Raw genomic sequence first — 15595 nt, 5'->3', positions numbered from 1 at the left:
GACGTAATTAAAATTTCAAATGCCCTCAGAGCTGCTGGAAGAATTTCACAAGGACTGCAGAGTGAAAATGGAATTTATTTATTTATTTTTTAACTACTGGGTGGCTTATAATTTCCTGTTTATAAAAAAAAAAAGGATGCTGGAACCATAAGCCCTAGTGAGAATATGATACATTTTAAAGCACACAAGGTCGTCACCGTTCTAAATGAGATGCTTGAATTCCAATGTGGAGAAAAGATCCCTGGTTTTATTTATTTATCGATATATAAGTCTTTCCTCTCTTATATATTTTCTTATGTAAACATGATGTTGTGCTTTGGGAGATTTGCAGACACTTTCATCACACATAAAAATCTATTTGACAATAATTAGCAAAACAGGAAAAATTAATACTCCTATTCAGACAGATACGGCTCTGCACTGTGGTGTTGAAAATTGAATTAGACTGTTAAATGTCATTTCAGTGTCTTTTAAATTAGATATTAATATCATAGTTGTTCAAGTCTACCAATCATTGTGTTTAGTTTCCGGGGGGGCGGGGAGGTTGTTGTTTTTTGAAGGATGTTTTTTCTTTGCATTTATTTATTTATTTTTTTACATTTCTTTGAAAATAAATCCCCAAAATTTTTTTTTCTTCGAGTCCATAATTACTTTCTATTTTGCATTGACAAATCCTTACAAAACACATTGAAATTTATGTTTAAAATATGGCAATTATGTAAAAAGTCTCAATTCTGTAAAATCATAAATTAATGTCTTTTTTGACTGGAAGCATCCAAAAAATCCGAAATTATGATTTTTTTTTTTTTTTTTCTGGAATGGGCTACATGCAGCTCTTGTCTCACAAAGTACAATCTTCTCACCCTCTCTTGCCAGAGGGGCAGTGTGTCTCGGTGTGTCCTGATGGTTTCTACGGCAATGAAGACCTTAACGAGTGTGAAGAGTGTCACCCGGACTGCGCCACGTGTAGCGGCCCGGAGAACGGAGACTGTCTCTCGTGTGAAGAGGGGAGGACGCTCGCAAACGGGGAGTGCGTGCCGGAACGCGAGGTCTGTCCCATTAAGACCTTTCTCAACGGTGAGACTAATAACTTATATTCCGCTAATCCGACTGTCTGCTCTTAATGAAGCAGGGATTTGGCCACTTTCAGAGGGGCAGGAATGAAATAGCGGAGGGTAATTGGTCTGTGTGCCACCGTCCCTGAACCCCGTACCACCGTACGGACTCGGAACAGAACAAATGTCGAACAGATGGACTTTATAATAATTGACTGTATATGCTGCACATTTTGTTCCCTCCATAGAGAACTTTGAAACAACAGAAAAATGAGTGTGAGGCGGGCACTCTTAATTATAAGAGCTTTTATAACTCTGACAAAACTGCACAGGTAACTTAAAGGTTAAAAATACAGTTCTGATTAAAAAGAAAAGTTGACTTACACTCAGCATGGCAATGAATGTCTTATTTTATTTCATTTATTCTAATACTTCTTTTAAATTAGCAAATTTCTTGTTGCAGAATAAAAATGCTCTTTAAAAAAAGAGTGATACATTTTATCGTTTGGCTACAGTAATAAAAAAATATCCTTGGAGGAGTCAAAGTTTTACACTTAAAAAGAGGGTAGCAATCTTTCAAGCATGGTAGTGGTAGCATCATGATATGGGGCTATTTGATTCCAGCGATACAAGCAGCAGGAGAACTATTTCCGAATTCTCTGACTTCATCTCAGCTCAGCATTTTACACTTGGACGCAGTGAAGAGGTAGTGGGTGTAGAGAACAAAAATTCATCCAAAATGATGGCAGAGGCAGAGCAGAAACACAAAGATGCTTAATAATACAAAAAGAAAACAAAGTCCAAGGTCCAAATATCCATAAACATAAGAATGTGGTCATAAAACTAAATTAATCTAAATACAAGCCAGGAATGTGGAGGGACGGCGATGACAGACTAGAGCAGTATGGAGCAGATGAGCCAGCTGTCACTTAAGAACCAACGTGAAATACACCAAAGAGATATGATGAGTGGAACAAGAAGCAGATGGGATAAATGAGCTGTGGAAGCAGCTGAGAGTGCAATCAGAGAACAAAGACAGAGAGAATAAAATGACACAAATTGCAGAAGAAAACAGGAAGTAAAGAAAACACAAAAAAGAAAAGGCCAGCCTCTCCAACACAAAACAGGAAGCTATGGATAGGAAACTAATGACAACTCTACATGCAACATATTTATTTTCTAAATCACAATCGAGTCCAAAGCATGAGAGTTGAGTGTTCCTGAATGGAGAAGATACACTAGAATGGGCCTAACCTGAACCATAACATTCAGGGACTATCTTTAAATGCAAGTTAGGAACCAGGAACTCACATAATTTTACTGATCTGCACCAAGAATAGTGGTCAAGTCCAATCATATTTATGCCAAGAGACTTCAAAGAGTGTGGTCAAGCTAGTGAGGGAAATATAACCTCATTCACACAAGACGCGTTTTGTGTGTGTATGTGTGACCATGCTTGGATTTCCAAAAATCAGCGATAAATTCAAACTTCCGCATCCGAGGCTTCCTTTTGAAATTGATGAAAGTGTATTGTGTTGGATTCCACTCCATAAAAATGTATGTATGAATGGATTTTATAGCCCAAGGTTTTCTTTGAATAAAACCTTGTAGCCCATTTTTTTGAGCTTACCAAGGTAAGCACAAAAAATGAAGTTTGTCTGATGCTTTGCATTTATGTACTTTACCAATCTGGAGGAAGGTGTCACCTGGTGCCTGAAATGAACTCAGTGCTTAAGTGAGGTACTTTCAACATGGTGTTGCCTTGGAAAAACTGATTTTCAACAGATTAATAGACCTTTTACCAATTAAAAACTGTATCTTAAACATAAAGCTACAGAAGGTTATGCCTTAACACATAATAGTTGAGTTTGTCATTGTTTAAAATTAATCTAAGATGTTACATAATAAATATGACAATCTGTTTCATGCCTAAATTGTGTGAGTTTCTTTTCTGTTGACAGTCATTTTCCTAAATCCACATTAAGTTACTATGACGGTCCTGGATCAGGACTCGGCTTCCTCTTGTTTTCTAACAAAAAGTCACTTCATTACGAGTGTACCGCCGTAATCTCTGCTTTGTTTTCCCTTCAGATTATGGGGTATGTGAAGACTGTCACCCATCCTGTGAATTCTGCTCCGGACCGGAGAAAAACCAGTGCACCAAATGTGGGAAAGGTCTGTCAATCACCTCTCGGTGCCGCGTCTGCAGGTTCACGTTTTAACCGTTGCGACACGTTACATCCAGCTCTTTTTGCTGCAGGGAGATTTCTGACCATGCAGCAGACATGTGTGTCGAAGTGTTCTGCGGGTTTCTTCGCCAGCCAACTGAGCGGCGTGTGCGAGGCCTGCCCTCAGGGCTGCTCGCTGTGCGCCGACGCTCGGCGCTGCAGCCGCTGTCAGAGCTCGCGCCGCGTTCCGCTGTTCCTGCAGAACGGACAGTGTGTTACAGAGTGTGTCAGGTCAGGAATGTGTCCTGTTGCTGCTTAATTTCTGACTCATTTAACTGCGCTCACAATTATCGCTCTTGCTCTGCTTGACAGCTGATGTTTATCCGTTTGTAAAAAAAAAAAAAATTAAGTTTGCAGGAAGTAATATGGTGTATTTACATCAGAATCGATATTTAATTCACGTGTGCAGACATATTTTTTTGTCATTTTTTTCTCCCTATCTTATCGGTCCTTAAACTGTGATGTTCCCAGACATAGACATAGTTCCCAGCGCTCCATTAGCACTGACAGGTCTGGTTTAGACATGCAGCTCTTATCATATTCAAATTCTACCACATTTCCACACACAGTCAGGCTCGTGTTTGACTTGATAAATTATTAGTTGTCTTCTTTATTGAAGAGCTGTGGGAGTAAATGGTGCACGTCCATTTGCTTGTGTAGCCCAGGAGCACTTAAGACAGATTCTTTGATCTTTTCATATGCAATAGAAGTCAAATAGTATAATAAATGAAACCAAAACACAACAATTTATGGGTGTAGCTTCATTCTCCTCAACACATGTTATTTTCCAGGCGTTTTCATTGAGTTAAGGATGATGCTGAAGAGATATAATTTTGCTGATGCAGGAGAATAAACACAGTCGGAATATAAATTGTCTCGTAGAAGTACTCAAACGCACTTTCGTCTCGTTATCGTTACAGACTTCGTTGACTTTTATTAGGATTTCACACCAATGCGTAAACGTGGAAAATTGCGAAGTGGAAGCAGAATGATAAACAGTTTGCAACATTTTTTTGCTTGTTTTTTTTACAAAAAAAAAAGAAAAAGAAAAGTGTAGAACACATTTGTTTTCAATCCCCTTTATTCCAAAACAGCTAAAACAATCCAGTACATTAAATTACTTTAAGCAGTCACCTAATTTACTGCTGTTCTGTGAAGTAATAAGAGGCTTTTTTTAGAGGATTATGAAGACAAAAGAACACAGAAGCAAATTTGCAGAGTTGTTAAAAGCAGAATTGTATCATAAATCAGCATCCAATTCTTTAAACATCTCAAGATGCCATGTGGCAGAATTTCAAACCAACCAAGACACAAAAGGGGAGATCAGTAACTATGGAAATAGCCAAGAGTTTTGTGTAAAGATCCAGACTGCAGGTTTGTTTGGTCAGATTTGTTTCTGACATACTAAGCCGTGGTGTGGTGCCCAGAAGAAAGTCGTGGTTGACCGTGTTCATCAAGACAGAAACCCTGAATGTACAGCAAAGACCACAGCAGAATGGTTTGAATAAAGACGTGTGTGTGTGTGTGTGTGTGTGTGTATATATATATATATATATATATATATGTATTCATGTGTTAGAATAGTCCATACCAGAGAATCTGTGGCAGCTTAAATATTACTGCTCACACTCTGTTAATCTAATCTGACTAAGCTTTAAGTATTTTACAAAAAAAAGAAGCAAAAATGTACATTTCCAGATTCGCAAAACTGGTAGAGACAAACAGCAAAAGACCTGCAGAAGAAGGTGGTTCTGCAAAGCAGAGGCTCAGGGAGGCTGCATTTTTAGAATGTTTTGGAAAACAACGCATCATCCTTTTTATTTCACAGGGACGCACTCTTTCATGGGTCTGTCACATAAAATTTCAATATAATGAGTGTACCTCCCCAAAACACATAATAAAAATCAATGTGATTTTTTTTATTATTTAGTTTATTTTTTTTCACCATCGGCCCACTGACATCCGTCTAAATCTCTGCAGGGGTTATTCTGCAGGCCAGCTGTGTCTCAGCTGTGCGGCTGGTTGTGCGTCCTGTGAGAAAAATGCCACTCACTGCCTGACCTGCGACGAGCCTCTCCTCCTGCATGATCACCAGTGTGTGGAGGAGTGTCCTCCATCACATGTTGTCCAGGGCAAGGAGTGCCGTCGCTGCCCACCCGCCTGTCAGGACTGTGACCCCCTTGGACAATGCACAGGTGTGGAAACATGACATTAATTTGTAGGAACTCATTTTTAACTTTAGCTTTTATAGAGCTAGAAAGTAAAATTTCAGATTTTGTTCATAATAAGTTTATTTTTTATTTTTTTTAATCCTTTTTTATCTAATAAAATCAAAATATACAGATGTCCTTTTTTCGTCTTAAAAAATATGAAAAAAGGACATTTTTTTTCATGTGTGACAGATGATGATGTTTCTTCAACTTGCTCTCTCTTAAAAAAAAAAAATATCAGACATGTAATTTTTGCTCACGGATTTATTTGGAAAGTCATCCTCTTTTTTTTTGCAGGCTGCGAGGAGTACCACTTTCTCCACGAAGGCCAATGTGTGCCGGAGTGCCCAGAGAGGTTCTTTGAGGACGACGAAGCAGGGGAGTGTCTGCGTTGTCACGCCGACTGTGCTCTCTGCGACGGCCCCGACAGCAATGACTGCGATGCCTGCGTCGACCCGGAGGCCGTCCTGCACAACGGGGGCTGTCTGGCACCTTGCCCCTCGGACACGTACAGGAATGCAGTTACAGGAGAGTGCATAGGTAAGTCGATGCAAAACATCGCGTCGCACATTTGCGCAAAAGGCTTTTCAGGAGAGAGGACTTCAAATGGATGCATTTGCAGGAAAATCTCCTCGTCTAATTAACATTTTTGCTGCGACTCAAAGTACGCCAAAGTCATTTGTCACCTCTGCAACTGAGTTTTCTGCCCGAAGTGCACCCTTCATGCATACCCTCAATTATATTCTCTACTTTGCCTCAGTGTGTTTCTCGACGATGGCTCAGACTAAAATAGCAACCCTTTTCCGACGGTTAACAGGCAGCTGTCAAACGTTGGAACTGCATAGTGATACCACTGACAGTTCCCTGGAGGAAGACACACCGCTCTGGCTTTGTTTTTGTTTTCTTTTTTTTCTTTTTTTTTTTTTCCAAAAAACACAGAGGATGGTGTATACCTGAAAGGAAAAAAAATGTAGGCAATGCCTACTTTAGTTGCTACTGAAAGGATCTGCCAGTAGGAATATATTTAAAGGGAAAAGCACTGCTGTGCTGCGAAACTGCTATGATACAGAATATATTGCACACAGAGGGTATTTTTAAACCACGACCAGTAAAAATTGTCGGGTGAGTTGTGTAGTAAATAAGTACGCAGCGCCTTGAAAAAGTATCCCTTAAACCTCGTCAAATTCGGTCTCTTTCGGAATCACAAACTCCATTTTAATTTACAGAGATTTTATGTGAATGAACTTGTTTTCTTTCAGGATTGATCTGTGTTTAGCCCTGGCCATCTGCCCTTTACTTTTCCTGTCGCTGCTAAAATAAACATACCTACATGAAGCTGTAATCACCATGTTTTACTGTGGGGTTGTGTGTTTAGGGTGACAGTTTGTTGCTAGTTTCTTCTTGTCCCTACTATCTTTAGGTTGTCAGCCAGTGCCATGCTCTGTCTAATTTTGAATAAAAGATTGGAGATGTTGTTTTGAAACCTGTTTAAAATGTCTCCCCAACTTTATCCCTTAACTTTCTGGGGTGTTACTTCATAGTGTGAATAAAAGTGTTCAGATTATATTTTTTAAAAAACATATTTCTGAACAGCAAGCGATGTGTTTTTCACAGCTCTGCACTGCTTTGTTGTGGTTTGCGTGTGCAGCAGAGGTGGCGGTCGGCCCGTATGTTATTGGTACTCGACACGTCCATCTGGGTTTTGATTCCACACCTGTTATTAATAAAAAATAAAAATAAAAAAAAACACAGTCTCACAAAATCCTTTTAGAAAATACCCGTGAAAAACATTGACGTTTGTATTTGTAAGGTGACAGAATGCTGAAAACCTTCGAATATTGAATTCTGACTGTAAATCCCCTTCATATGTAAGGCTTTACATACCCCGTCGTAGTTGCCATATGGACTGATGACATCCTTTGATTGAGTAATTATTACTTTCATATTCCCAGACTGTGACGCATCATGCCTCACATGTTTTGGGCCCCACATGGGTTCCTGCACCAGCTGCAGGACGGGTCAAAGGCTGGACGGCTACAACCGCTGTCTCCCATTGGCCAACAAGTGTTCGCCTCGCCAGTACGCAGACGAGGACGGGGAATGCCATCCTTGCCATAAATACTGCTACAGGTGTTCAGGTCCAACCGAAACCCACTGCTTGAGCTGTAATCAGGGACACCTCCTGTTCAGTGAGTCCAGTTTGATTTGAGTTCATTCACAGAGGTCTAGCGCTTTTGCAATATGTGTATGTGTGTGTCGGTTGCAGATGGCACCTGTGTGGACGAATGCCAAACGGGCTACTACGAGGAGGAGTCGAAATGCAAGCCATGCCACGATTCCTGTCAGTCCTGTGTCGGAAAGCAGAGCCACCAGTGCCTCACCTGCAAAGCCCACCTGTTCCGAGAGGTCAAGGAGTGTGTGAAGACGTGCCAGCACGGGTAGCTGAACCCGCTCACTGTCGTGCTGACCTGCTCGTTCATTAGCGTCGTTCTTAATAAACGATCAGCCCGGACGCGAAATGTCATTGTGGACGCTAAAAGATCACCAGACAGGTTTCTTTAATTGCATTCTAATTTAGTTTGGGATTTAAATGTTCCTTTATGAGGCCCAGCGCAGTAACTGAGAGGGACAAAATTAATGTGGCGGAAAATTGATGTGCAGTTAAATACCCAAGTGAAAGCAAACAGGATACGGAGGCTACATACCATCAGAGATGCGCGCGGACGACGCTACAGCCCTCATCAGTGACTTGAGGATTTTCATTATGACTGCATTCCCTCTGTTGTTTGTTTTTCCTTGTCATATCTTGGTTGCGCGGGATGAGTCTAACTATATGTGAGGCTGTGAAAGGGAATTTCCCGTGGGAAAGCTCTAACCTCATTTCATTTAATTGAATCTAATCTATCATAACTTTCGCCATCTGTCCTCCAGTCACTATGGAAACCCTGACTCAAAGATTTGTGAGAAGTGCGACCCGAGTTGCAGCGAGTGCATTAAGGGCGGCGAGGACGGCTGCCAGAGCTGCGCTCCGGGCCTCGTCTACCTGCGGAAAGAAGGCCGCTGCCTGCCGTCGTGTCCTCTGGGTTACCATCACGACCCTGCACACAGGACCTGCGAACCCTGCAACGCTGGCTGCAGAGCATGCTCTGGTACATGCATCTATTTTAAAGTCTTTTTGTTAAGTAATATTACAAAAAAAAACATTTAGAATACTTTATCATTCTCAGTGGCCTCCAAATGGGAAATTGTTAGTTTAGTGAAGTCCCACATGTCAAGGGGGTCTTATTTGGACACACTAATGTAAACCAAAACCTAATCTAATGGTTTGATTGGTATGCGGCTCTTTTTAATTTCCCTACAGTATGTCATAGTAAATAATTGTTTTAGTGGAACCAGACCTTCATTAATGAAAACACATCTGGCCATTTCTATTGTCTTTTACACCTCTGCCACCGACTTTTAACTTCTGAAATCAGGAAGCTCTTGCTAATTGGAGCAACCATTTCATTACCTTTATAGTAAAGGATGGATATAAATATACAGTTGAACCTCAAATGTTCTGAGTTGAGCATGCTAATTTGTTGAAGCACTGCTGTGAATATTTTCATTTTCACAAGAATTCATGTAGAAAATAGATCATGTCTAAACAATCCATCCAGTCATTCATCCAGATCCATCCACCTACAGTTTGAATTTGGGAAAAGTGTGTTGTCCTTAAGCGAAAGTTAGAAAGAAAATAAAAATCTCTCCTGAAACATTCCCGTGAGCGATTTTTAGAAGAGGCTTTTCTGTAAAAATTAAAATGCCTTTTTTTGGGCCCAGGTGTTAATGGAGATTGGCATCCAGAATTCCCCACTGAATCAAACAGATGAAAAACTCAGTAAAGAATAGAAAACAGAACATGTTTTGTTTCCCCCCCCCCCCAACCATTAAAACTGAGCTTTGTACATAAGCTGACAGACGAATTGCTGTCAGACTAAAGCCAATTATAACCACCGGAGGCATAAATTTGCCTTCCCCACTTTTTTAGGGAGACCAGGCCAATTTTAACTTCTTCGAACTTCAAAACTATTCTGTTTTTATAACAACAAACTGGTCTGCACCTCGTTTTACCCTCGTTTTTAACATAATTCAACCATGGGCAAAATGGCTATTAAAGTTTCCAGATTAAGCAAAAGGAGCAACTGAAAGCACAAAAGAACGAAAATTGGCATTAGAGCATAAAGATATGGTGAAAAACATTAGGTCAAAGTCTCTCCACTTGTGTTTCTCGCTCTGCTCCTCCTCTTCTTTGCGTTTGGATGGTGGTTCTGTCTGCACTCACACTTCACCTGATTTCCTCTGTTTTAAATGGTCATTCCTCCTGGAGATCAGAAAGGAGACAAAATCATACTCGGTATATTCTTTGACAATTTGTGGACAGTTCATCGCTACCGACTTTCAGAGATCCACGTGTGCTTCACAGCCGGAGGTTCTGAGCTGAAGACGCTCCACAGCAGGAAGCAGGAAGGATGCAAAAAAAACAAAAAACAAAAAAAAAAAAAAAAGATTTGTTGTGAAAATATTCTTTCAACTCCAAACGTTAAAAAAAAACTTAAAAAGAATTGGCGATATAATTCTTGTACTATCATCTGATAATCTAGCTTTGCTAAGTCTGGAGGAAGCAACAAAAAGAGGCCAGCAGGTTTTAATTTTTAATTTAACTTCGAGTCACTGTAAGTTATCTGTAGATCATTTTTTACATTCACATGTTGATAGACTCGCCAGAGTTCTAGACACTTAAGTCCTGAAAGATAAGCTGGAAAAAGTATTTCTGCAAAAGTTTCTAAGTAAGGATCTAAACTTGACCAAATTCTTTTGTGGTCACCTTGAAGGTAATCTGCAAGTGGAAGCACAAGAAACCCAAAACCTACAAGATCTAAGATCCTCTGTTACAATCTGAGTAACAAAGGATCTTTGTTACAAGTTGTACCTTTTAACTTGTATTTAGGTTTTCTGACTTTTAATATCATTGCGTCTATCTGAGAAAAATACCAGCCCTGAAAGCCTGGTATATATTTCTATATATTTCTTTCTTTCTTTATCCTACGTGTGGTCACATTTACAGCGTTTCCCCGTTTTCAGCCCTTATCTGTCATATCACACTGCTACTTGTCCAGCTGCACTGGTTCCCCATCAACTCCTGAGTACAATTTAAGATCGTAGCTGTCATTTAAAAGGGCTCCCAGTGCTCACGTCCCTAAGGCAATGTGACCAAGGCCTGCTGGTTGTGCCGAGACTGAAAATTAAAGGCGACACAACCTTCTCAGCAGTCGCCCCAGGACTCTGGAAACCTCTCCCCCTTTAGCTCGAGGCAACTGGATTCTATCGAGCATTTAAAAAGCTACTTATTCAGATTTTCTTTTACAATTGCTTCACATTAAATATTCTGTGTACTTAGTTTGGTTTTTTAAGGGGTTTTCAGTGTTTAGTTCTTTGTGATCTACATCTTGAAAGATGCTATAAAAACAAAGTTTTACTTACTCTTTGCTTACTTTTCCCTCTTCTCCTCCTCCAGTCACAGTTCCCTTACAGCTTCAGGGCATTTAATTAATTAGATCCACTAATCACTCCTACTGGCATTTAGGCCTCCTGTTTCTGTCCGTTCCTCACCTGATTTAAAACGGAACATGCGAGATTTGTTACATCTTGTACATCATTTTTTTTTTTTTTAATCTTCGTGAGCTTACAGCAAGAAAATGTTTAAGATAGACAGAAAAACGTTTTACTATAAGTGGGTCATAGATTACACACACACACACACACACGCACACACACGCACGCACACGCACACACACACACACACACACACACAGAGAAAATACAATTTACAGAAATGAAAGAACTGGGTTTTTGCATATTTTCGTGTGAAACTGAGCTTGCACCACTTTGGAATATTACAAATGATCCAGAAAATAGGCAACGAATTACTTAAACAATTATACCGCTGACAGTTGAAGTGAATCATAATGATTGCACAAAGGCATCTGTCAAAAAGTGAGCAACATTAGGAGCAGTTCAGTTCCTAATCATAATGCGATAGCATCAGCAAAATAGTCTGCATAACTGGCATGCAAATTGCTAGCTGTCAGCGAATCCTCGGAGCACTAAGGCTCGTGGTACGACCCAAACATTCAGTGCTTAGCACAGACTAAAAGGGACTCAAGGAGAAACAGACTGAGTGTACAATAGTGAAGATCTTCCTGGCTTTTGTAGTCTGATAAGGTTTAGTCCTGTACAAACTGTGCATCTAAGCTGCACCATAAAGAAATGAACAAGAGGTTCATTTTCAAACAATCACAAATTAACTTGCTTTATGACAAAAACTGACAATCCGACTGGCGTAAAGGATACTGTGTAGTAAAAGGAAAGATTTACTGTGTCTTGACCAATGATCTCACCCTCTGAAAAGTGCTCAAACACAAACTGTAGAGTGTTGGGATTTCATGAAACCATCATAAGGCAGTACATTTGTGGAACGAGGAAAATTACATTTAATCTTTTCCCAAATAAATTTAGCTGCTACTGCTGGTAAAAGTCTTTGTAGAGACCGAATTTCCGGCCATTCTTCTTTCCAATGTAACATGACCTCTGCGATTGCCCTGTGTGTAGCTCCAGCCAACTTCCCATGTGCTTTTACTTTATAATAAAAGAACATTTCGTTAGTGTGATATTTTCACTACCATACTCAAATACTTTGCACTGAACCAAATGTTAAGGAAACAGATGTACGAAGCTGGTCGGGAATCAGCCAGAAACTCTTGTCGCTATAGTAGCAAAAAGTGTTTCTACAAAGTTTTGTCTCACTACAGGCTGAAAATGTATACATGCATTCCACACTTTTCAGATATCAGCTTATTAAAAAAAATTGCTGGAAATAAGGCAACAATTTTCTGCTAGAAGTTTGTGTTTGCAATGTGCCACAATGTGGGAAAACATTCAGGGTCTGTGAGAACTTTTGCAGTGCGTTGCACTCGTTTTAACTGGTATTTTGACAATTCTGAACACCCGCAGTACAAAACTGAAGACATACAAGTGTTATTACTGAACTGATAGGGGTTATCAACAAAATTACTCATTAAAGGCTGGAATTCTGCGATTTTTCTTAAGATCTAGAATATAGAGGATCACCTTGTTTACCCTTTCAATGAATGTGTGTGTGCAGGAAAAGCCTCCCAGTCCTGTGACTCATGCTTCCCTGGTTACCTGCTGTCAGACGGACGGTGTGAGTCCATGTGCGATATTGGCCAGTACCCCGTTATAAAGGTAACCTCACTTTTCCAGGCTTTAATTTCACTAAAATTAATTTTATTTATTTTTTTAATTAAAAATAGATTCCCCTAGTACTTCACCAAAATAATCGCTAATGTTTGGGCCTCAGGTACCATGTAATGTGATTCAAACAGACTCCTCGCTCTACCCGAAGCAGACTCAAACAGCAGAGTGAAATTTATTGCAGTGACTCATTTTCTAAATAAATCGCCCTGCTCCTGCTGCGAGGTTGCTGATTGAGACTGTTTGATAGGTACCGATGCATGTTAATTGACTCATGGAGAGAAGCTGCTACTCAGATCTTTAAAGAACGCTTTGGAAGCTTGACAATACGAGCTAAAAATAAAAAATAAAAAAAAAATTAAAAAAATAATGAATGAAAAGAAAAAGCTACGCCTTGCTTCAACCAGTTCCGTCCCTCAGCAGGAATCGGACGCCTCGTGCGAAGACTGCGACGACTCCTGCCAGGAGTGTCGGGGGCCGGGGCCGTCCAGCTGCACTTCCTGTTCTGCTCAGGCGATCCTGGAAGCAGGCGGGCGTTGTCTGCTGTGTTGCCGCCTCGATGGGGAGCGGAAGGGCACGGAAACGCCAAAGCAGGACTGTTGTAACTGCACCGAGACTCGAGGTTAGCTACAGGAAACCGACGGTTGTTGGAAAAGTGCAAAACGGGGAGTCGCGGCTGCGTAACAGACGTGAATGATCGACACGTGAAGCTTAGCTGTAGGTCTCATCTATCTGTATATCTGTGACTAATTATCCTTGTGCTTAATTTAGAGAGTGCTGCTTTAATTTACATGCAGAGCACTTTGCTTCAATCAATAGGAAAATTAATTATAGTCCTTAAACCTTTTTTGTCACATTGCAATGACAAACCTTCTCTATTGTGTGGGATGAGGGGTATTATGTGATTTTTTTTTTTTTATCTGTGCATTATAATATTCAGAATGGGTTTACAATTGCAACACTGCATTTTGTGTTGACATGTATATTTTTTTTGACTAATTGTACAAATGGTTTGATGTTCTAAGACGCTTAAAGGCGACAAACATTCAAAAAACGTTGGAAATCAGGAAGGTGGCAAATACTTTTTCACACCACAGTAAACACGTCATTATAGCTTTATTTATTTGCATTTGTTTATATTTGTTTTGTTTTTCCCAGGCCAGTGCATCCTCAGCACAAACTTGGCATTCAGGAACGAAGAGGAAGAGGAGTCTAGAGGGAACCTGACTATCTTCATCATCGCCTCCATCCTGCTGGTCCTGGGTCTCATCGGCGTCGTCTTCCTCGTCAGGCACTCCCGTTCCAAAAGCGGCCCCTCGGACCTCCCGCCCCGCGGCTACAAAAAGCTTGGTTCCGGCGGGGGGTTCAGAGGCGGCAATATATACAGCGGCGGCTACTCCTCCGCCTCTTCCGCGTCCGGAGGCCGCTTCCAGGAGGCCGAGCTCGTCGACATCGGTAAGCGTCGCTCTGGGAAGAAGGACGACGACTTCGACGACGATGACGACGACGACGAGGACATCGTTTACATGGGCCAGGACGGCACGGTGTACAGGAAGTTTCGGTACGGACAGCTGGGGGACGACAACGAGGACGACCTAGAGTACGACGACGAGAGCTACAGGTTCAGATGAGGCACCAGGAGCGATAAGAGAACACTCTTCTGTTGTTTTTCTTCTAGACATTTCTGCCTCTTCCTATTTCTCTCCTCTGTACTGTTAATCTCGCTCTGCCCTCAGGGACAGATCTATTTATCCTTCACTCAATGAGCTCAGACAAATGAGACGTGAGAAGCTATTTATAATGAGCAGCATTTTATGACTGCTATCCATCCACATAATGAAATGTGCTTCAGAAATAAATCCATATTTACCATGCCTACAGCGGACATGTTATGCTGGTTTCCTCATTTCTGTGGTGCCGCATGTGACTGTCATCAGTCTACATTTATGTCCTGCAGCGCAGAAAGGTTAGAGGGGATCGCAAGCAGTCATTTGGTGACTGTTTATAGCTTTCTTTTAGTATTGAGCATCTTTAGAGATAATAAAGGCCGTTATCAAACGTCAAATGCGTCGTTTCTGCTGCTAAAGGCAAATTAACGTTTCCACTTTTCTTTGCGTCTTGACCTCCCAATTCTTGTTTTGACCAATCTAGTTTTTATTTATCGTTTGTTTTTCTGATTTTGTGGCACTAGTGGCCTTCAGTAGCAGGAAATGGGCAAACAGAGGAGGGGTGGACGATGTGCAGTAAAGGTTTGGAACCGAACCCTGGACCCCATTTAGGCACAAGAAAACCCAAATGTAAATTTGATGCATTTCTCAGAGTAGCGCTGCAAAACCGGAAATAAGCATCATGTTGTGTGTAGTGATTTACAGTCGATGTAACAAACTCAGTACACATTTTATTTTGTACAAATGTTTTTCCTTTTTGTTTTGAAAATCATGACTTTATAAAATCCGTGGTGCGTCTGGTGTTGGATGTTTGAGATTAGATCTACACAAGTTTAGAAGCTGGCTGTGAGCACATCCTTTATACATTAAAACCATGGAGACGATCCAGATTTTATCTCTTACAATCAGTATGCAAATAATTTTCTGAAACAGTTAAGACCTCTCATAAATCACTGATGTTTGCCAGTTTTTTCTTTCACTCTGTCATTTGTTTGTGGTGTTGCTTAAGTTGATTTGCTTGTTTTCCTTCTTGTACTGTTATTTGTTTACCATTAAAATTTTGAATTTGGAAATGCATCACTCAAGTAAATAAAAAAAAAGTGATTCTGAAATGATCTTAA

The 15595-nt window shown here is 40.6% G+C and overlaps 1 protein-coding gene across 1 annotated transcript in view; it reads left to right on the top strand.

Moving 5' to 3' along the window:
* The window catches only part of pcsk5a (proprotein convertase subtilisin/kexin type 5a), a 34253-nt gene extending 18689 nt beyond the window's left edge, over positions 1 to 15564 (top strand). The window contains exons 27-37 of the mRNA XM_016663326.1: positions 877 to 1077; positions 3147 to 3230; positions 3316 to 3514; positions 5264 to 5478; positions 5791 to 6033; positions 7446 to 7682; positions 7760 to 7931; positions 8425 to 8642; positions 12698 to 12798; positions 13231 to 13429; positions 13966 to 15564. Coding sequence (XP_016518812.1) covers positions 877 to 1077; positions 3147 to 3230; positions 3316 to 3514; positions 5264 to 5478; positions 5791 to 6033; positions 7446 to 7682; positions 7760 to 7931; positions 8425 to 8642; positions 12698 to 12798; positions 13231 to 13429; positions 13966 to 14438 — 2342 coding nt within the window. The 3' untranslated portion in view covers positions 14439 to 15564. The remainder of the gene's footprint in view (positions 1 to 876; positions 1078 to 3146; positions 3231 to 3315; positions 3515 to 5263; positions 5479 to 5790; positions 6034 to 7445; positions 7683 to 7759; positions 7932 to 8424; positions 8643 to 12697; positions 12799 to 13230; positions 13430 to 13965) is intronic.
* Positions 15565 to 15595: the final 31 nt, after the last annotated feature.

This window comes from Poecilia formosa, unplaced genomic scaffold (assembly GCF_000485575.1).
Source record: "Poecilia formosa unplaced genomic scaffold, Poecilia_formosa-5.1.2 Scaffold414, whole genome shotgun sequence".
Taxonomy (NCBI): Eukaryota; Metazoa; Chordata; class Actinopteri; order Cyprinodontiformes; family Poeciliidae; genus Poecilia; species Poecilia formosa.
The sequence above is the reverse complement of the archived record's forward strand: the minus strand, read 5'-3'. Positions and strand labels throughout refer to the sequence as shown.